General features: G+C 38.1%; 1 protein-coding gene across 1 annotated transcript in view; it reads right to left on the reverse strand.

Moving 5' to 3' along the window:
• The window catches only part of LOC124595387 (ATP-binding cassette sub-family C member 4-like), a 291,410-nt gene that overhangs the window by 23,292 nt on the left and 244,519 nt on the right, over positions 1–23,599 (reverse strand). Inside the window, exons 10-20 of the mRNA XM_047134107.1 lie at positions 18,927–19,037; positions 14,998–15,207; positions 14,155–14,441; positions 13,538–13,721; positions 13,114–13,257; positions 7,125–7,330; positions 5,219–5,582; positions 4,940–5,090; positions 4,445–4,551; positions 3,412–3,535; positions 1,760–1,930 (exon numbers count right to left, since the gene is read on the reverse strand). Of these exons, the coding sequence (XP_046990063.1) occupies positions 1,760–1,930; positions 3,412–3,535; positions 4,445–4,551; positions 4,940–5,090; positions 5,219–5,582; positions 7,125–7,330; positions 13,114–13,257; positions 13,538–13,721; positions 14,155–14,441; positions 14,998–15,207; positions 18,927–19,037 (2,059 nt within the window). The remainder of the gene's footprint in view (positions 1–1,759; positions 1,931–3,411; positions 3,536–4,444; positions 4,552–4,939; positions 5,091–5,218; positions 5,583–7,124; positions 7,331–13,113; positions 13,258–13,537; positions 13,722–14,154; positions 14,442–14,997; positions 15,208–18,926; positions 19,038–23,599) is intronic.

A 23,599-nucleotide genomic window follows, 5' to 3' on the forward strand; every position in this document is an offset into this window, starting at 1 on the left:
AAGAGAAAGTATGTAAAGCATTCCAGCGAGACTGCCTGCAGTTCAAAACTATGAGAGATATTTGTAAGTGAAAGTTGGCAGAGCTGATCCAGCACCTGAGCCATCCCAGTTGGTTAACTAAAGTTTCACATACAGACCTTCATTTAGTGTGTGCGTATTGATATCAGCTTCTGCTATTCAGAGGTCATTTTAATTCTGGTTGTCTATATAGCCCAAAAATTTCGTATACAGACCTTCATTTAGTATGCTTGTTGATATCAATTTCTGCTATTTAGAAATCATTTTAATTTGTGTAAAACTGCTTGATATTAGTTTCATAAGACTGAGTCAAGCTGTTTGTTCTGTATCAGTTGTAAGTTGTTCGATTATTGTCTTGGTGGTGTCTGTTTTGGAACTGTTTGGACCCTTTCTGAGTATATTTGTATGATCAATAATAATAGAAAAAAACAACAATGTGACTTGGAATTTGAGACTGCAGTTGCTGTAGAAAGCAAGTTTTACTACAGGACAAGATAAATGTATTGTTATGCATTTTATGAAAGGTAAAAAAAAGTTGTAGCCTTTGGCAAAACCATTTATGAGTCATAACTAGTCAGTCACGTCATAGTTATATCTTGAAGTAACATACAACATGGTAATTTCTAACATGCTCAGTTGTAGATAAAGCAAATGGCAGGCTTCATTTTATGTGTATGATGGTAGTAAATGGCTATGTGTATATAAGAGATTTCTTGAAAAGTTCTTGTTTTCTTCCTACTGAAATACTGTAGTTTGTGAGATCCACATAACATTGAACTACCAGCATATAAGACTGGTGCAAATGGCCATGGTCTTGTTAGTGGATAGAGAATTTAACAGAAACACTAAAAAAAATCTTAACTCACATCAGTTAAAGATAGGCTACATGTTATCAAAAGCCTTAGCTTGAAATTGCAAGAACAAGCCTTCAGAGTAGATACTATGAACATTTTTCAGGTTGCTATGGAAAAATCTGCATACAGAGTGCAGAAGTAGGTTATTGAGAAAGTTTCATAGTTAAAAAATCTCATCTTTAAGTACTTCTAACACATTTTCAGATACATGCCCATGTGGCTCTCAACAACTGGAGAAGAAAGATAATATAAGATGAAAATTGGGGACCTTTTGTAGAATAAGTGACCTTTTTTTGTCCGAGAAAAATATATTTGTATCGAAGAATAAATACAAAACAACAGGGATCCTTTATGACCATGACATTTACAAAATTAGTGTTACTGGTTACTGACAACCAGCATAGCACATTGAGACTTTTTGTGACAGCTGTAGATACATCATCACACATGTATCAGTCGAATGATGTTGCTTATTTATGTGGGGCAAAGTACAATTTACAATTGTTCAGCAATGATTGCCCATTATTTAGTCTTGTTTTGCTACACGTTGCAATAGGTGATCAGAAATTCTATGTCTTAGTTGTTCTCAACACTGTAATCCAGTATTTAACTTATACTGTTGGAGTTCTGTGGATGGTGTTAGCTATGTACGTGGAATGGATGTAGGAGGCTTCAAGACTCAAATTATGAGTCAACTGATGTTCTGTGAAAAACATTTCTAATCTCATTCATATCTAATAACCAAGAACAAATTTTACTTTGAGAAATCCAATAAATTTTAAAACAACGTCATATGTATAATGAATTTCTATTTATGAGATATGTGCAACAATTCAAAAACCTCACAGGACTGTGCACCATAAGAAACTGCTTAAAAAATTGCATACCCTCTTCAGATTCTAAACTTGGTTCCTTTTCTATATTGGTGTACTCCAGCACTCGCTCTACCGAGGTCATTTGGCTGACTACTTCAGTGATCTGCAGAATTCCATGTTGGACCATAACTGTCAGGATCAGTGACTGTGAGATAGCCAATCCTACATTTGCTCCTGGTACATCTGGAAAAATTAAATAAAATTTTGAAATATTGTGGAAGACAAATTTATTTTTTACCAAATTACATAAAAATTTTTGTATTGTGAATATGTTGTTTGTTGACTGCAAAGACTACAGGTAGCACAGACAGTAAAGAAAACCTTAGTTCCAGAGACTTAGTTGACCCAAGCTTTACTAGTCAGAAAGGTAATACAACTCAATTTTTTTTTCCAGTGACTTAATGTGAAAAAGACAGTGAGATTATCCCTCCCCCCATACCAGACCCACATACTGAAATGAAAGCACTCCAGCAATAAAACTGGAATGCTAAAAGAATAGCACATAACGTTCGTATCACTCAGTGCAGTATTACTAATTCTTCAAACAGTTCAATACTATATCTTGAGTCATTCTGATCATTGTCACTTTATGCACTTACATCTGAGCTAAAAGAAAATGGCATAAGTAAATTAAAAGCCTTCAGATGGAAAGCAGGAAAGCAATAGTATGTAGAACTGACTAAGGGCAGCTTCATAGTATGTCTGCATCTTTGTGTTATTCAAGATTTTAGACTAAAAAAGGTATGATGCCTCATTTACTCTTCAGTAAATCAGTAAATTGCTGACATTATTCTCAGTGCCTGCCCAGATGTAAAGTTGTACTTTTCTATTCTTTGTACATTTTTCCTCTCCTTTTCTGTCAATGTTACATCTTTTGTTTTTCATCTTTAACACCCAAATCTTAGTTCCAGAGTCATTTGCATTATTATAATTACTTTCTTTGTGTTTAATGTTCTTGAATTCTCTATTGTAAAATTTTTCATTTTTTCTGTCTCAAGCTTCTTCCTCCATAGCATTGCATCTATTAATTTCTTTTGACTGTGTATGTCAGTTCCTGCATCTTAGTGTGCAGACAGTTCATTTGCACTTGTTCTTGTGTTGCTTTTTACCAAATGTCTTATTGATTTGCCTTTCTCTTCTTTACCCGTAGATAAATTATTTTGTTTTATTTCCAGCTATCAGAAATTTTACTGTGAAATATCGTGACACTTTTACTGGATTTTGCAACTGCTGGAACAGAGATTCACTCTTGTACAGTTGCAGAGAAAAGAAAAATGGGAGAGATTTATTTTCTGTAGCTGCAGAGAAAAAGATCAAAATGTAAGTGGTTCATTCTTGTGGAAATGCAGAGGAAAGAAGACAAATGAAAGAGATTCCAAAGGACTGTACAATCAAACAGATCTCTGTAACAATAAAAGTAGCAGAATGTCTGGTAGTTTCAGCTAGTTATTTCCATGGATCACTGATATGATAAGTTGTAATGATGTGGAATGAGTCATTTTACAGTGACACGTATCAATGCATATGATCAACTGAAGTGACCATAGTTAATGATAACATATGTGGACTGAAAATTACATTGCACTTTGTGCTACACAAGCCATCCACCATCATCGCATAGGTATATCCACACAAAAATAAATTAAAAACCTGTATTAACTTACCTCCTCCGAGAACAAGAAAACTGAATGTGACAAGTGTAACAAAAATTGCACTCAAACAGTCAAGCCAGAAACCAAAGGCTGTTCCAGTAGCAATGAACTGGAACCATGCTGACGTATGCAGATCCTGTAAAGATAAACATAAATGTACACAAATGGTGTGCATAGTTAAAGCAGCTCTCTAATGCTTAACAACTGTATTATTTAAATTTCATATTCTACAGAGCAAGAAAATTATAGGTCAGCCTGATGTAAAGTTTTGCATGATTTGCACCAGTAGTAACTAGGTATGATAAGTAGTAGTAAACATGAATTTTGATACTGAGTGCAATGTTGTTTCGACTTTTGATATATACGTAGAGGACAATGAACTTTCTGTATATAGTAATAAGGATTTTGTAGTACTGACACTTAATTTATGTATCTTGATTAGCAAAGTACTTGGCTAGATGATAATTTTGTTTGATTCTAACTTGTTTCAAATTATTCTATCACATAATCATCCAACATCATGAAACCTTTTGAAAAATGGGAAGCTGTGTGATTTTGCTAATTATAAAATTAATGAGTTTTTTTCTGTTTGGAATCTTCCCACGTTTAAGTTCAAAAGATAAAAATTATATATTAACACAAAATTCATTTGTGAAGGAAGTGAGTTCAACATACTTCACTCACTAAAAGAAAAAAAAATTACATATATCTGTTTCATAGTTTGGACACCAGCAAAATGTCTCATTTTTTTCAGAGTAGAAATAAAATTACTGCTTGATGGGTACAAACATTTAAAATAACTTGACCTATTGGGAAATGAGTCCTTGTCATGTTCTACTATTCTTTTTGTATGTGTGTTACAAAACTACAGTTTACTATTAGTCAAATTACTCCATGTAGCATATGCTTAATTATATCCTGCTTTATACACCTGATGATTTTCCTTTAAGACAAACTAAAAAAGATCAATTATTCCTGCTGTTAAACATGTTTTCCCCCTTTCAAGAAATTAGTTCTAAAAGCTTTTGTTGATATTTCTACTTACTTGGTGGCTGTCAAATTCTTTTCTCACTATATCCTGTGTGCCAGATGCCCTTATTGTAGTGAGTCCATTTAATGAGTCCGAAAGATGGGAGAAAACAGGACTCCGTGCTGTTGGAAGGAAACAATGGTTTTTGTCATAGTGTCAAAATGGTTCCACTCAATTTTGTTTAAGATGTCTTAAACAAAGTCTCTATAGTAGTTCATTGTAAGATGTAAAACAACAAACCGACTGATATGAATGCTGTTCTTAGTACACTGTTTATGTACTTTTAGATAGATTTTGTACAGGGTGACATTAAACTAGCTGTAGAATCTTTTTGTTATTGATTTAAAACATTGTATGTCTCGGGTGAAATTTGCCAGTGTATGTTGACATCCATGCACAGGAACAAAACTGAGATAAACAAAACTTTCAATGAAGAGAATTTGTAAAGCACATACTAATTTATTGTTACATATATTTCAAAATGTTAGAAATTCATAGGCACAGACTTACTTATTCCTTCAAGTCTCTTCACATTTCGTGCTGTTGACATAAATACGCAAGAGATAAGATAGAATATGGTGCCAATCACGACCATTGGAAGCACCAACCAGTAGTTTACATACAAAACCATAGCAAATATTCCAGACATAACAAGGAATATCTGAAAATATGTTAAAAATTTATTAATACAAATCATTGTTTCAATATAAGTTTGAATATATGATAGAGTAAATTTGAAATTGTAAGTTGTGGTGTGTAATCCACAAATTTGAAAGGTGTTGACTTTACCTGAATTGCTTCAAGAAGTGCTCTTGGAAGAAGTTCATCAATAGCCCCCATGTCCTTTGAAAATCGATTCAAGATTCTGCCAGAAGGATTTGTGTCAAAGAAGCGCATAGCTCCACGAAGAATAGAATCAAACATGCGGTCGTGTAGTCTCATTGATGCATTCATACAAAGTTTGTAGAACAGCATTGACCGTGAGATGGTGAGGAGGATGCATGCTAACACAACCCCTCCATAAATACCGATGGATGTGGTTTTTGAGAACATAACAGGCACCTGATCATGTGTGTTGTACTCTGTTGCTACTAATGTGCCATTCACAAAAAACTCGTATACAGGTTGACGCCGCTTTGCCTCTTCACGTGTCCTGCAACATTTTAAGCTTTTGCTAGTAATCAAAACATATGACTATATTTTTATATTAGTTAATCAACAAAGGGATGATAATTTTTTAACAGAATTATTGTTTTAAAAAAGTAAGAGAAGGAGTTAAACAACAATATATTTTTTGCTTCCCAAGTGTAATACTCTCTCTTTAACATGTGGAAGTATGGAAGTACAGCTGTTAATTTTCTACTAAATACATGAATAAACAACTAAAGAAAAGTACGAATGAAAATTAATTGTTCGTGTCATTGATACCTATTTTGCTTCTGTGGTATTGCAGTGCCTGTGTTATTCGGAAACATATTGCAGAGTTCTGTTGGACATGCATGCATGTATGCATGTTCAAAGGAACTGGCAGTACGATGACTACAGCCATTTTGGATGCATCAAATGTATTCACAGCTACGACGAATATGGACAACCATCAGCTGTAGAACGGAATGGCAATAGTGAAAATTTGCGAAGGGGGGGGGGGGGGGGGGGCTTGAACTTGGATTTCCCACGTATAGTGAGCCTACCATTTGTCTGTCCATGCTTGATTCACAGAGAGACCCAAACTTCCATATGTTGTCAACCGTTTGTCTACAGCCATATTCATACATTCATTATGTGTATTCCCATACAGGAGGCACATTTTACCTGAAAGTCGCTTGCCTGGTTTTGGGGCATAAATACGATATTGCAGTCCATGTGTTATTCTGAATTACGATGAAAAGTTCCTTTGGATCCACCCTATAGATCAACGACAGTTTGTCTGGCACACTAACCATCCCGACAGTTCTTTATACTCGTTACAGAAAATTCTGGGCTGGTCCAGCTGTAAATGGTTGTGACAAAAAGGGCATCCTACCAAGAAAGTTAAAGTAAAATGAAATTGATAAATTATGGAAGCAGTGGACCCCACACAATGAGATAAATGCTAGCAAAGCAAGACATGTATTGTCTTAGAGAGTCTTCAGTTATGCATTTTTGGTAACCCTTCTACCCTAGAAGAATGTACTGGCATGTGAAGTATCCATTGTATTCCTGTGCACCTGCAGCTAAAAAGTAAAGGTAACATTTTATGAATCCATTACAAATTACTTCCAGTTACACAACACTTCACATTCTTCTGTCATGCATTGTTACAGATGGTTCAGTGATTTATTATATTAAATGTGTTAAAAAACAGAGGAACATATGGTTTTTATTGTGTGTGTGTGTGTGTGTGTGTGTGTGTGTGTGTGTGTGAGAGAGAGAGAGAGAGAGAGAGAGAGAGAGAGAGAGAGAGAGAGAGAATGGATACACACACTACCATCCGAGTTTCTGCTTCACACACACACACACACACACACACACACACACACACACACAATTTTCTCACTACCAGTGAATGAAATACATTAAAACTTTGTCACATTCACAGCACTGTGTGCATTTCATAAATCACAGTGAACTGTAATTGTCTGACAGACATTTATTATCCAACTTTCTTAGCCCTAAATAAAAAGTCTAGAGGGCTGTGTTTTTAGTTTGTACTAACCAATATGTAACCCAGTAGTCAGCACCACTTGTTGCTGTTTGAGCAATGATTAACATAGCTGCAACAAGGAGAAGGAAGCACGCATTTCCACCTGCTCGCAGATATTGTCCATATGCTGTCCAGCTGATACCTCCAGTTGTTCGGATCTCCTTGTTCTCTACAGGGCCTCGCAAGTTCTTGACATCTTCTTCTTCTTGGGTGCGACTCTGAAAAAGTTGTTAGTTGAAATATTTTGTATATTGCATCTGATTATACTGAAATAATTCCTTTGTTCTCAGCCTCATGAAGTTTTGTATTAATTAACACAAAAATTTCTCTGTGTGAATGAGATGAATAAAAATTGGATCAGTTCAACTTTATTACACTGCGAGTACAGAATGAACTGCATATATTAACAAAGTAATCACTATTTGTCCACATATGTGAACATTTTATGCCAGTATGTTGCACTACAATGGAAAAAATTAAAATGAAGACGTACAGGTTGGCCACAAGCATGTGAAGTTTCCAGTACAATCAACAGGAAGTGTCACCAAAGGATTCAAAAATGATCTTTCTTTAAGAATAGCACATACCTTCTTTGTACCAAGAGCAGAGATAAAAAGCTAACAAAAGTAAGAAAAATAAATGGAAAATATTATCCAAGCCATCTTCCATAGTGTGAATTTATTTAGAGAAAGATAAACAAACTAGAATCACTGAGGGGACAGAAATTGTCAGTATTAAAAAAATTGTTCCAAGTAAGGAAAAGATAACAAAATATGTTGCAACATATAAAGGACAGATCCAAAGAGTAATTTTAAAAATGTACAGGAATGAGAAGATAATGATGAAAATAAGAAATATGTTGGAGAAGTGATGGTAAACAATATGCAAGATTAACACAAATTGTGAAAAGGTGGGGGCAAGAGCTGATTGCTCTCCATGTGGCCAGTGTAAAGTTCTGAAATATGAGTGGTAAGAACAAAGAAATTTTTCCAAGTCCCATATCTTGTGAAGCTGGCACCAATTTCATTCCAATATAGAGTATTTTATGTGTGTTATCAACAGAAATTATGTCACATTCATTCTTAGTGAAATCATATGGATCACCCTTTTGAAATAAAAAGGTAAAGAAATTGTTGTACGGATGGACCTTTCATTCATGTAACAAAAGTGAGTTGTGGATGGTTAACTCCAACACACAAACAATTTGCTGCTTTGTGTTGAAGGAGAAAGTGAGCCTGTAACAAGTGGACATCATTCTTAGTCATAATGTTAGAGTTAGGAATTTTTTCTTATTGTGATAAGTTGTTAATAACATAACAGCATATTTCATAAGGGCATATATGTTTTGTGTAATGATATGTACAAGTTAGTTAATTGCTTGTACCAAGGATCATACTCAAATACATGCTATGATGTGGAATACAAATGTAACTGCATACTGTCCAATTACAATGTTTTTCCTGTAAAAATGTGTTAACTGTTTCTCGTATCGCAGGGACAGGCAAGTACAGCACACATGCAGATCTTTGTCATCTGACTACACACTTTGCCACTACCATGCCACACTGTATGAGTGGGAAGATGTGAAAATTGCAAATGTGCCACCTTGTATTAGATGGAAATACAGTCATGCAAGGAATGCTGAATAAGTTGCATGTGGTTGATTTCATATTATGCTATATTAGGAAAGTCAAAAATCAGAAGCTCTGTACAGCTGATCTTGAAGAGCAATATACATTGTTATTGATTGTTGGTACAGGATAATACGCCCACAAAAATAAAAATAAATAAAGCTTGGTTTGCAACTGGATTATACTAGCAATATTTTGCGGGCCACATTGCTTCCTGTAACACTCTTACAACTGTTACACTTAGGTACAGAAAGAGATGCAAAAACAAACAGTTTGTATAGCACACTGTCAGAGGTGGAACAATTGTTTCTTTCATATGTAGTTAGAATCCAACTTAATAATTTATAACTACTCTCAATGCTGCAGTGGCTACATATCTCAACAACACAGATCACAAAACAAATTGTCAGTTATTATTTAATTCTTTGATTTGTGAAGACATAATAAAATTTATATCTGGCCCAACTGTTTGTACATGGACATATACAGACCATTTAGAAGATTTTCATTACCCAGGTTGCTACATAATTGTGACTTGTTTAGCTTCATTGTCGAGAAAAAGATGTTTTGCATGTATGTACCACTGTAAGAATCAAATATTACATTTCTCAATATTAGTGTGCAATCACATGCTTCTATCTATACAGAATTTATTATCTCTTCTTTTTATTTATCATACTTCTTTTCTATGAATGTGACAATTCTTCCTATATCCATACTGGATCTAGAGGAATAAGCAGCTAATTTAGAAACCTATTAACATTTTCTATAGCTATGGTTATATGCTGTTCCAACAGACAAATGAAATCAATTTCTTCGAACTTCTAGAGTCTTTTGAGTAAATTAACAACTCATTTACTTTATTTGTTACTCCCTAATAGTATGTAGTCTGCCTCCAAGACACAGTGGTCAGAGTGCTACTACATGGAGGATCTGATTTGGTTCCCGGTACTGTCAGGGATTTTTCCTTGGTTAGAGGACTGGAACAGGGTTCATTCAGCTTCATGCTGTCAATTGAGAAGCTGCCTGAGTGAGAAGTAGCAGCTTAAAGGTCTAGGAACTCAACAACAGGTAGGAGTGTGGTGTGCTGACCCCATGTTGCATACAAACGATCCCACCAGCGGAGGATGACATGGCAGCTGGTCATTCCCGATTGGCCTCTCTGGCCCAGGATGTGGAGCTTAGCTTTTAACAGGCTAATAAAGCAAAGTTGCTTCACTTCTACACTACTATTGTAAGATGAATGGGAGTCTCTGTCAGTTTAATTTCTTTTAATACTGTCCGTGTGCATTTTGAATTTGACCTTAAAAATCTGACTCCAGTAACCACAGCAGCGATTTGGCTTTGTATTATAGGTGTGCACCTTATGGTTTTTGCTAATAGATGTGCTAACTTGTCTGTAACCTTCCTATTAGAATATCTAGTATGGTACGTTTTTACTGACATCTACAAGAGGTATCTGAGTGTACACCACATATTACTCTTAGTGCAAACTTTTGGATGATTAAAGTTTACTTCCTCTGATGTGCATCCTCCAGTTTATCAATCACAAACAAGGCAAAAGCTGTTGTACTGGTGCACTACAAAGATATTTGCAACATCTTATTTCCAACTAAAGCGATTAGAAACAGGATCATCAACGTTTTGAATATGAATTTCTGTTTACTGATAATGGAAGTTCCTGGCTGGGAAACCACATAAAATAAGGAAAAGGCAACCATTTCCCTACAGCATACCAGTGTGTGACAGACAGAAACACATGGTAGAAAACAGTTAACACTAGCTTTTGAGCTCTTGCTCTTTTTCTGGTATGAGTACACACACAACCAAATGGACACAAAAATATACATGTAAGAAGTAGTGGTGAGATTGGTTATTGAATCTCAGTTACTGTAAGCAGCTGCCTCAGTAGATGAATGTGAGGAGGGAGTAGGGAAGGATGCCAAGGTAAGGAGGGGGTACCTGCTCAGTTAGCCGTGCAGTCTAACACACTGCTTTCCAGGTGGGAAGTCATGCATGTCCCTGGCATGAATCTGCCCAGTGGATTAGTGTCAAGGTCCGGTGTGCCGGCAAGTCTATGGATGGTTTTTAAGGCGGTTTTCCATCTGCCTCAGCGAAAGCGGGCTGGCTCCCCTTATTCTGCTTCAGTTACACTATTTTGGCAATTGCCGTGCAAACACTTTCTCCACATATGCGTACTGTACCACACAATCACTGGGGTTATACTTGCTGGGCGGGGGGTCCACTGGGGGCTGAACCACACAATAACCCTGGGTACTGTGTGGGGCAGCGGTGAGGTGACTGGACTATTGTAGCCTTTTGTGGGGTGTATACCACTGCATGCTATGGCAAGGATGAAGCCTCTCTGTTGTTTCTAGGTTCCCAGTTCCATACAATACAATACAATACAAGGAGGGAGTAGCAGGGTAGTATGAGGCATGTCTTTCACCAAATGACTCAATGCCTGCATGACAAGACAAAAGGAGCTCAGAAAATAGAGGGTATAAGGGACACAGAGAGGGAGAGGGGTAGGAAAGGAGACAGATGGTGAGGAAGAGGGAGACAGGGAGGGAAGAGAGTAAAGGGAAAGGTAATGTGAGGCTGTCAGGCTGTGGGAAACAAACTAATGGAGTTTTAGGCCAGGAGGATTGTGAGAGCATAGAGTAAATTGGAGAGAGAATTCCCACATGTGCATTTGAGAGAAGCTTGTGCTGGAAGGTAGTATCCAAATGGCCTGTGGTGTGAAGCAGCTGTTGGATCGTTATTGTTGTGGTGCATAGCATGTTCTGCAACTGGATGGTCCAGTCTGAGGTTTGACACAGTTTGGAGGTGGCCATTCATGTGAGTAGACAGTTGGTTACTTGTCATGCCCACACAGAATGCTTAAAGTAATTGTGGTATAACTTATATATAACATGGCTGCTTTCGCATGTAGTGCTGTCATGTATTGGCTAAGAAATGCCTGTGACTGGAGCATGGTAGGAGTAGTGGGTGGATGTATGGGACCGATCTTGCCCCTAGAGAATGATCCATGGGCTGCAGGATTGGGAGCCAGATTGAAGTAGGGATGGACAAGGATATTCTATGGATTGGTTGGGTGGTTAAATGCTGCTTGGGTCACTTGGGTAGGATTTTGCTTAAAGATATTCCTCATATCAGTGCACGACAAGAGGTAGTTGAGGTCTGAGGAAGGATGTCGTTGGGCTTTTCAAGGCCAAGGTGACGCTGCACGATGAGAAGAAAGCTTGCCGGTGGCTGGTTAACAGGATTACTGGCATCAGAGGAGGAGATGGCATGGAAGATCTGTCTATGTTTGAGCTGACTCTGGTAAGGTTATCGGTATAGTTCGACAATTCGTGCTTTCCACTGCAGATGCTATGTCCACAGGTGATGAGCCTGTAAGGAAGAGAGAGCCATCTGTATGGTTGTGTGTCTGAGTGTGTACTGTAGCTAGATACAGAGCAATAGCTCAAAAGCTAGTCTTAATTGTTTTCCTTACATGTTTCTGTTCTTTAAACGCAAACATTTTAGGTTAGGCTTTACTGTAACTGTTATTGACATTAAATGAAACAACAATTTTACTGTTTAATGTTCCTGTCCATTTTGCTCCAGTCCTCTGTAGGTAATGGGCTTCTACTTACATTCTTTCTCAAATGTTACATTGTTAAGTAAGTTCATCCTGTTCTGAACAAAATTTCCATGAATTTGTTTTATCCCACTTTAATTTTGTAACAGGAACCAAACTTTATCTTTGTGAACATTTCATTTATCATCCCTTCTTTTGGTGCATCTGTGCTAGACTGCATTAACATGTTTTATCACCAGACATTTTCACATTATAAGATGAAGGGTTATTCTTACATAAAAAAGACCAAGATTATGCACAATAATGAAAAAGATGATTTGTTATGCAAACTGTCGGAACCGCAGAATGTTACTCTCTTATTTCCGAACAAGTTCTTTCTTCTGGTGAAGTCACTTTATGCTACTAACTAGTGAAGGTACCTTTGTCACCAGGAAGGTAAATGAAATTGTCTTGTGACTATTTACAACTTTTCTATAAAGAAACTGTCACCAAACAGGTTGGAAAAAGAATATAAACAATTCTTGCTGCAAATGACCTGACCTTCCTCTTAGCTGCATGCTTGGGGGAGAAAACTCATAAATTAAAACAGAGAATAGTACCATGTAAAAATGGTGCAGTACCTATAGAACTTATTACAATTATATGTGCAGAAGGGGCCAGTAGTGTTTTGCTTGAAATGTTGGTCAAGAAGGTAACAGATATTTCAAGCATAATGAATTCCCCATTGATTCAATATAATTCACCATTCTCAACTACCTCTAGAAACATTTATGAGGAAACTCACAGTTGTTGACATTTCAGAGACAAGTCTCTGCCTTTTGGGTGGTTCATCATCAGGCTTCTCTTCTTCATTCCCAGCCAGCAGTTTTGCAAAATTCAGGCCACTACGTTGCATCTCAACAAATGTACCTTTATTTTCAATACGACCCTGCAAAAACAATTTTTTTACCATTTAAGTCCATCTGTCAAAGTTTCTTACAACTAAAGTCTAGCCTGTATCAAATACAACTCTCACTTTGCAACAGTACAAGTTACAGAAATCAGCCTTACTCTTTAACATATTGCATTATTTTCTGTAATGTTTTTGCTGTCTCTGCATATTTATAGCTATAATATTAGCAATAGTGTGTACATTACACATAACCAACTTTACAGCTGTTCTTGCAATTTCTCTTACATTAGATATGTATTCATTCATAGGTGCTTACGTTGTTCAGAATGACAATGATGTCAGCATCTTGGAGGTACTGCAACTGGTGAGTAACCAAAATCCGTGTTTTATTTGCAAGGTAAGAGTTTATGCATTCATCAAAGAGATGTTTTCCAACGTGAGTATCGACAGCTGAGAGAGGGTCATCCAATAAGTAGATGTCTGCATTGCGGTACACAGCTCTGGGAAAAAAGTGTCCGTTGTTGGCCTTTACATGAAATAGATGATCAAATATCATGTTAAAATAATGTTACATTATTCTGTCTTCTTTTTGGATGACAATGTTGAAGGAACACATATGCACCCATACCCACCAACCATATTAGATATATTCTAGAGTATGTCCTTCAGCTATGTTGATATTCTTGGAGGTATTGAGATGAAATAAATATGTATAAAATTTTAATACAACTTTTCTGTAAACAAATCTGTTTAGTAGTTAAATGAAAAAAAATCATGGTAAGGATGTACTCTGTTCACTAATACAAGCAATTTATTTTACGAATAACTGGATGTGCTGCAACATTATTCGTAAGAGTCTTGCCAGGATCAACTACATATTTCATATTAAGTGCATTCCAAAAGAGTGACAGAAACTTTATTGTAATGTAGTACCTTGCCAGATTAATTCTTGCCCTCTGACCACCACTTAGAGAAATTCCTTTCTCTCCTACAAGAGTACGATCTCCATACGGCAGCATCTCAAAGTCTCTTTTCAAAGCACACACTCGCACTACCTCTCGGTATTTCTCTGGGTGATATGGCTGTCCAAAAAGAATGTTTTGGCGAACCGACCCAACAAAAATCCATGGTTCCTGGCAGGCATATGCAATAGATCCTCCAGTAATCATATGACCTGTCTTGAGAGGTAGTTCACCCAGGACAGCATGTAGCAGAGAACTCTGTGGACATTAACAGTGATACTATATGCAAATATCTGTTCAAATATGTGTTATTGTTTTATTATTTTATGAATAAAACAATTTAGATAATATTTTCTTTAACTGTTGTGATTGGTGTTGACCAAATTATCTCATCTTCTGATGTAAACTAAAATAAAGGACTGTTGCCACCATTGGCATCAGCTGATGTACGTTGTTACAACTTACAACAGTGCACATGAAATGATGCCAGAGGTAGCAATAATCCTTTTTTTTTTTTTTTTTTTTTTTTTTTGTTTGTATATGAAGATGGAATCTTTCCTGGGAATTTTGAAATGCAGTACAAGTGTGGAATAAGATGGTCTGATATTGTGAATGACTGATCACAGGAAATACATGTTGTGTTATTTTCTAACAAGGAAGAAATGAAGATGTGAATGCACTACAAATGCATTTGGAAAGCAGAAAAGTACAATAAGGTGACAGAAGGATGTGATAGTAATATATAATGGACAATGAGAAGAAGGTACCTTATAATTAAAAGTTGTTTTGCATGACACTTCTTGCGAAAACTCACCTTTCCAGAACCAACAGGTCCTATAACAGCACACAGCTGTCCTGGTTTGACAGTTAGATTGATGTCACTCAGTGTGTCATTCTGTGAAATACGGCTCCATCGTGCACTTGCATCTACCAGCTGCACACCAGTTGGTGCCATCTTTCGTGTCAGTGTGGTATTGGCATTTGGCTCTGGCAACCCATCATTTTCATCCAGAAGCAGAAATCTCTGTGAAAAAAGAATACCCATCATAGCAATTTTCCAATTACCTGTAGGAAATTGTGGAGAAAGAGTTCAAGAGTTTGCAGTTAAAGAGCCATCTTATATGATCTCACTACTATATGAGCATCACTAATAATTTGAGAAATTTCATATTACCGTCTTGAGCTGCTGGTAAAATACTTTTTAGTATGACTGTGTACGCTCTCTTGCACAGCTTTTACAGACTGATCGTGTAATTTATGTTATGATATGATGACAGTGTAACATTCATGGTTTCATCCCTCGTTGGTAACGATTTTATATTTTGCTGAACATGACACTATGAATACTTTTATGAATCTGATGATGGTCAGATGACAGAAACTGATAAGAAATATTTTATCAGCAGCTCAAGGTGGTAATATGCCATTTTTCAAATGTATAAGAGCTATGGGGAACCACATCCTGAAAATTTATTGGGATACTAATAACTTACTTATTTATATTTTTATAACAAAATGTTAATGTACGTTTTCTGTGTTCATTTTATCTACAATTAAAAAATGAAATGTGGTGAAAACATAACATATTTATACTCTGTGTGTTGCCGTAGTGCAACTATATGATTCAGGCTGCACACTCACAAATGTGTTTTGCCCTTACGTGAAATAAATTTTATACATGAACAGTTTGTTTTTAGCAAGCAGTCTGCTTTTGGTGTGCATACAGTACTTGATGTGAATCTTCTGCTTTTCTACTAAGTGACCGATTGTATCTATGCTTTGCGTTAGTCTGTTGAATATATAATATTTTATAGTACAGTTGAGGATCTGCCATCTTACACTGTTCATTTGTGGCAACAGTTAGTATTATTTCATACAATAGATACTTACACTAAAGCTTTTTGACGTAACATTTTCATAAGAGGCATATGATGATGGCAGAGTTCATATTCACAGATAAGCGTACTGAATTAGTATGAAAAAAGTTGCTGATGAATATTCTCAGCACTCCTCATATACTGCAGGACAGTTATTAGCAGTCAGAAAGGTCACTTGGTGATACTGATGCCCATAAAGAGCAGAAACTTTGTGTCCCTCATCTTTTACCATATTTTAAGCTGTGTGGCTAGTCATTTCTACCTCTTATCTATACAGTGTGACTTTCCATCTTTTCCTTTGTTGCTCCAGTGGTCTTCAGCCCATTTTCTGATATGTATACATCACTTTGGGAATATGAGTTTGGTGAATTGTGTCTAAAGGATTTATCCCTTTTGGTTCCATCTGTATTCTCTTAAACTCAGTGTTTATAACTCAATCCTTATTTCTGCATTTTGTATCTTTACTTTCTTGCATACCCAATTGTTATGCTCATAAACTCATTGATACTGTCTGTAATCTTATTTACTCCTCTTTCTTCAGCATTTGTACTTCACTTCTGGTGGCATGAGATGAATAGTCATGGTTTCTGCTTCTAAATTGCAGAATTTTGTCATTGTCACTCTTTATATTTATTTTACAACCTGAGACCATTCTCCCTTTTATGTGTTCTCTGTCATCCTGTAGTCCAATCCGTTATAGATTACACACATTTAAGCAATAAAGGTCACCAACTCTGATGAATAATTCTTGTGCTCTTTGTGTAGGTGACTGGGACATCCATTTCAGCTTATGAGAATACTTCTCTGCTTAAGTTTAGTGGTAAATTATAGTGGGAAGGGCAGAGCTAAGTTGGTTGAAAATGCTGTGAAAGGCCTGAGATGGATTTGGTAAGGATTTGGAGCCCTGCTGCATATTAGGGATGGCACTTGTTCCTCAACACTATTAACACTGGCACCTATATGTCACTCATTTTTAAATTGGTATGACAATGGTATTTCAGTGCTTTTCCTACGTGAAAGGACATTTGACAGCAGAGATAATTATTTGTTTTCTTTTTAATGTTGTCATTTTTTATCCTTGTGACATCACATATCTGCATGCTACAGTGGTCCTAATTGTGTTAATGTATTAATAAAATTTCTTAATTGTTTTGTGAGACTGCACAGTAGTTTGGAGGATTCAAATATTTCCCTTATGGCAGCCAAGCATACTTTAGTTAAATTCTACATTTTTATACACTGCTGTGTGTTCTGTTTCGTAATATTATTTTAGAAGTTTATACAGTAGGGTTTATGTCAGCTTTAACATGTTTGGGTAGTCACACGCATTAGCATGCTGCTTCCAGGAGTCAGCATGCCAGCCAGCCTGATTGTGTTTTTCGGTGGTTTCACACATCCAACTATGTAAATATGATGCTGGTATCCATGTTCCTCCTCAGTTACATGATTCAAAAACACTTTAAAATGTTCACACACTTTCACATGGGATAACTAGATGCAGAGATGTAGTACACGGGGTGCGAGAACCAGAAGGGCATCCACAACATCTCCAAATCCAGATTAACATTCTGATCCTGTAGAGACACAGGATAAGGCCAGGAGAAAGAAGGCAGTCTCAGACACCCTTAACTACTGTTCTGGATACAATTTTTTATATACTGTATCTTGATCAGCTATCTGTCTGAAGTTGAGTTCAAGTTACATTATTTGTGAATGAGAAATGCCAAGGCTACATTATTACTGAGTTTATGTAACTTGCAAATTTGTGCTTGTTTTTGTAACTTTCTGTATCTTAAATGGACACTGTAATGCCATCAGTTTTATGTTTGTAACAATGTATAAGGGGTGATCAAAATGTTTCATTTGTCAGCATTGCTACAGCATATATGCTACACAGCATGACTTTGTTGTGGGTATATCAGCACTGACATGTGGACCAGGGTTAGTTTGGCATTTGTGTGTTTCCATTGTGCATTAGTAGAAACAAGAACCATGCTATTATTACGAAATGTGTCCAGACAGGACCAACATGCACTTATACTTTTCTTGCCAGTCAGAAACTGGGAGACTTTCGAGCAGCCATCCTATGTCCTGATCTCTACCCATGCAATTATCACACCTTCAGTCCCTTAAAAAAAGGCCTTGAAGGGTCGACAATTCTGTTGGACGAGGATGTACAGCAGGCAGTTACAGACTTCTTCACACAGTAGGACACATTCTTTTACCAAATGGATGTCTTCAGCCTGGTGCATCAGTGGGATTATTGCCTCAATGCTCATGGTGATTTTGCCTGATTGGCGTATCGATTCAGGACTTTGAACGGGAACTTTTTGATCGTCCCACATAGTTGAGAGTTAAACATCTGAACTGCTATTCTGCCTGTGGAGACAGTGTAGAAATTAACAAGTTCATTTGGCCAGGGGTCCACAAGGAATTCGGCTGCAGACTTTTTGCAGGGACCATATCAGTATTTGCCTGAAGTGATTCAGAGTAACGACGGTATAACAATGAACAGTAAGTTTTTTTTGTGTGGGTGGGGGTGGGGGGATGAGTGGGATAAACCGTGTCCACAGAATAGCATTAATCGGCTGGAAACTAAAGGCGACAATAAAATGTTGTCATGTTGTGGAAAACGTTTTTCAACGTCAGACTCTTTGGTCAGTGGAATTATTCATCTAGACTACAGGTATGTAATCTAAGGATTGAGAATATTAGAGAACGGACACGAGATCGTGTAAAATGAATAAAATTCGTTTTGAATTTGACTGGAGCTTTCCATCGCACGCTCGTTTCGCTCTGGAGCGGTTGACTGCTGGAAGTTGCCTTTTACTAACCTGGTTTATCCAAGGCGAGAATTCTTTCTTACCTGTAAGCGTCTGATGGTGACGTAGGTTTCAGCTGCATTCGCCACGGCCAGAGAATAAAAGGACGCCATCGTTTGGTTCAGCACGTTGTAGAATTGCGCCATTGCAAAGACCTGAAAACATTACGTTTATTAAAGAACACATACACCATGACTTTCACGATTAAAGGAATCGCAACGTGTAACGATTTCAGCTAACTTCATCATAAACAGGTCACGTTCGTTTCTCCGCGACTCAGAAACACTACATGTGTTGCACAAGTTGTAGAAACTTCTGTACACTTCTCGAGGTTCTTAGCAATTGACACACTTGTCTTTGTTTGGAAGCAAACGAGAGAGAGCTGAAATCAGCAGGACCGGTTCTGCGGATTTTGCAAACAAGGCACTGACGTTATCATAAAATTTTACGATATATTTCGCGTACCGTGACGTACACAGTTTCCGAGTATTTTGCCGCGTGGTCTCTCCTCATAAATTGTAAAATGCGTGCCTTGTTGTCGATTTTTTTACTCGGTAGACAGAAAAGGAGCAGAGAAGAATGCACGACTAACTTCACAGTTGTATCTTATATTTTACAAACTTGTTTGAGGTTTAATGTGCCATCAGCATTGAAATAACTAATAAGCCACAGATTTTCTGCGTTTTGCGCAAGCAGTCTGTTATGCATCCACTTTTTTACTCGGGGGTTTGTGCCGTGTTTATTGTGATGAAAAGGCACAGAAAAAGAAAACACAGATGCGACCGTGGATGAAAAAGTATCTAAGTGACAAAGATTCGAGAACTAGATAGTGGCGGCAACGTTTTGTTTGCAAGTTTCAGGAGGTCACATCGAGATTTTGGATTTTCTGCTTGGGAAACTGCAGCGATAAGGCTGGAAGTAACGTTTCGGTAGCTGGTAGTCAGCTACGTATGTACCCATCTGAACTATTTTATTCGCATTTCAAAACATAGCAGTGCAGTAATTATTCCTGCAACTGAGAAATACCTATAGGAGCATCCTAGACTTTAGCTGAAGATTGATTGGCTTTCAATACTACGTCCTTTGTATTTTTTTCTATAAAAAGTTTGCTTGCACAACGTTAATCATAAAAGTAGCTTAACATCCTCGGGCTCGACAAATTCGGAAATGTCACAGAACCCGGAATCCACTAAAATGGATGTTGCATTTTCCAGTTTTGTATGTTTTGCATGATCAATGCCCTTCATTTTAATTTCCTGTAGTTTGTCGAGGAGCTACACATTCTGGAACTTTTCTTTTGTTCAGATGTAAGGCTCCTCAACTAACGTGCTATTAAGTCTATTCGTCGACAGTATTAATATACACTTTATATAAATTTGTAGGCTTCTTGTTCTCTGTTTCCCTACTTCGAAACTTATCTTGTTCTTTATATCAGTATGATCAGAGGCTTTTTATCTAATACTTCACTTTCAGGGCATCACATCTTTTTCCAAGTAATCTTCAGGAGTGGCATTCCTTATGACTTGTCTTTGTCTGTGATCATCTGTAACTTTCAGCGTGCTTCCTTTGGAGTCAACAGACGTTATTGGACATAAATCATCTTAAAATTGTGTCTCATAATACAATACGAAATATCTGAAAAAATCGAAAAGAATACCTCGATTTGCTAATGCATTTTCACAAAATTACTTAATTTTCAAGTCAGTAGAGCCCCATTTCTCTTCACCGTATAGAAAAGAAGAAATTTGCTTACTCGAGTAATGAACAATATTCTCTATGAGGCCACTGTCACCTAAAACATAGATAAAAACTACTGTAAAATTTTTCTTGTGGTAAAAACTGTCAGATGAAATTCCAGCCCCTCAAATTTAGCAATCAATGTGGACCTTTCGCTTAATCGTTCTTGTCCACTAAATAATACCTGGTATCAAACTGCTAAATCCGAGGTGAGTTTTTGTCATTCTTTGCCCGTTCTTTTCTTCGATGGATAAAAGATTTCTAAGCTGTTCTGGATTCTGAAGTCTTAACAAGCTATTGTTGGTGTAGAGAATCTGGACGTTCGTGTGAGTGTGTGTGTGTGTGTGTGTGTGTGTGTGTGTGTGTGTGTGTGTGTGTGTGTGTGTGTGTTTTCTCACCATAATACAGCATGTAACCTTTCCCCCAAGTACCTACGTAATTATAATAGCATCACATACACTGGTGACTCAGACATTATAACCAACTGCTTGGTAGTGCTTTGGGCCACCTGTGGAACGTAAAACATCAACGACTGTGAGTGATATGGATTCGACGAGTCCTTGGTAGGTTTCCGGAGGCATGTGGCACCAGATGTTTTACACACAGGTAACCCAATTCCAAAAAATTACGGGCCAGATGTGTTGCATATGATTCAGACCAGGCGAATTGGTGGCTAGGACATTAACGTCAGATCCCTCGTGACACGAACAGTTATCCTGTTGAAGGTGCTATCGCCGTTGGTGAAGACATCAAGCATGAAGTGATGCAGATAGTCCGCAATAATGTTCACGGAATTCGCAGCACACATGGTGCCTCCGATTAGTATCAGAGGTTCCATGGAAGCGCGGGTGAATGTCCCCTGTAGCCTGTAGCATACTACTGCCCCCACTCCCGCGCGTTCGTGGCGCGACGACGCGTGTTTCGAGCAGCCATTTGTTCAGGTGACGGCATGTCCGGGCACGGCAATCGACCTGGTATAAAAAGAAACGTGATTCATCAGACCAGGCGAAATATTTTCATCGACACACTGTCTGATCTCGATGATCCCGTACCAACAGCAATTGTAATGGACGATGGCGTTGGGTCAACATGGGAACACATTTGTGTCTGCTGCAGAGTCTGATGTTCAACAATATGTGCTGAACGGTGTGCTCTAAATCGCTTGCACCTACGACAACACGTATTCTGTCATCAGATATGCCACATATAGCAGCCTATACTGCTTTACAGAGGATGAGGAGTTGACGTCCTACACATTGTCGCCTACTCGCGGTTTCACCGTTCCTCAACCACTGTTCACGACAACAATACGCAGACAGCAGACCAGCTTCACCATTTCCGACACGCTCGTTTCCAGCTACCAGGCCATAACCATCTGCACTTTGACAAAGTCGCGTGTATCAGTGGATTTCCCCATTTCGTAGCCTAAAAGATACCCCGTTCGGCTCTACTGCACCCATATACTTTCCTTAAGCTGTCCTCACACGGGACGAGTTAGGTGTTGGACATGAGGCGGTACAAGTTTTGGGACGTACCTTACTGTTATTTCACGTTGAGGAGGAGGAGGAGAAGGCGGCGGAGACATTGTTAGCAACCTTAAACGAAACGTTGAGCCGTATGAGGTAAGAACCTTCTCGATGTCACAAGGGAGACACCACTCTGGATATCGTCATTTAAAGCCCATATTTGATGAAATTTATAGTACTGTGTAACTTGCGTCGTGCGAATACATTCTGTTTCAAAGAACCAGCACATTGGGGATCTGTCGAATATACAATTTGTTGTAATGAGGGAAACGTCCCATTGGTGGTTAAAGAATTTTCAAATTTGGTTTTTCATATTATAAATTTTGTGTCATGAAAGTACGCCGTTTTAATGTAAACGGCACATTGAAGATTCATAGAAACGCGTTGTTCTTGGTAGGATTTGTTATAATTAAATGTCAGTTAATAACATATCACTAATTAAAGCTTCCGTCGTTGCTTCTCCGATCTATAGATTGAACAGTAAGGGACAAAGATACCATGCCTGTCTTTACACAGTTTTTGATACGAGCTCTTCGTTCTTGGCCTTCCATTCTTATATTTCCTTCTTGGTTCTTGCACATATTGTATATACCCGTCTTTCCCTACACCTTACATCTCTTTTCCAGAATTTTGATCATCTTGCACGATTTTACACTGTTGAGTACGTTTTCTAGTTCGACAAATGCTATAGATGCCCCTTAATATTTCTTAGTGTTGCTTCCATTGTGCAACGTCAGTTAGGTTAGGTTAACGGCCTCTATGGTGCCTTTACCTTTCCGAAAATCAATCTGATTGCTATTTAACAGCTCCTCCATTTCATTTTCCATCTTCTGCGTGTTATTCTTGATAGCAGTTTGAATGCATGAGGTGTTGATCGTGTGGTAGCTTTCGCACTGATTTTCCTTATTTCATATGGCCGGTAAATCACGCTACAGGGCAGTAGCCTGGATCAAACGGTTGTAGGCAGATGCGTTAATCACTATGCCAGCCGGGTACAGCGGCTTTGCACAACTGCACTGACAACCCTACCCCGGCGATCTGGTCCAGAGTATCCTTGTGTGAAAAACCACCGAAGGACTGTGAGCCGGTGTATCCTGGCCTTGGTGACGCGTCAGCACTGAGGTCGGGTGACGAGAAATGCGAGCCTGGCCCGATGTCCTCCATGAGGCGCGTGGGCACACGGGCAGCCTGCGTGCGGTCCAAGGTCCCCTGGCGTATCTGCACGCCTGCTGGCCAACCTAGACCAGTCCCAGAGAGCCCATACTGCTTTGTTTACACGCCCCTGTCACAGCGTTAGACGGGCTCGGAGATTCAGCTACTCCCATCTGACTACGGAAGGCGTCGTGCGGTGTATGGGGAAAGGCACACATTGTACCTGTGTTATTCGCTGCCTCCTTCAGCTATGCCCCCCCCCCCCCCCCCCCGCTCCCCTTCCTCCACCGGCCCCGTTTTTC

Source organism: Schistocerca americana, chromosome 2 (genome assembly GCF_021461395.2).
Source record: "Schistocerca americana isolate TAMUIC-IGC-003095 chromosome 2, iqSchAmer2.1, whole genome shotgun sequence".
NCBI lineage: Eukaryota > Metazoa > Arthropoda > Insecta > Orthoptera > Acrididae > Schistocerca > Schistocerca americana.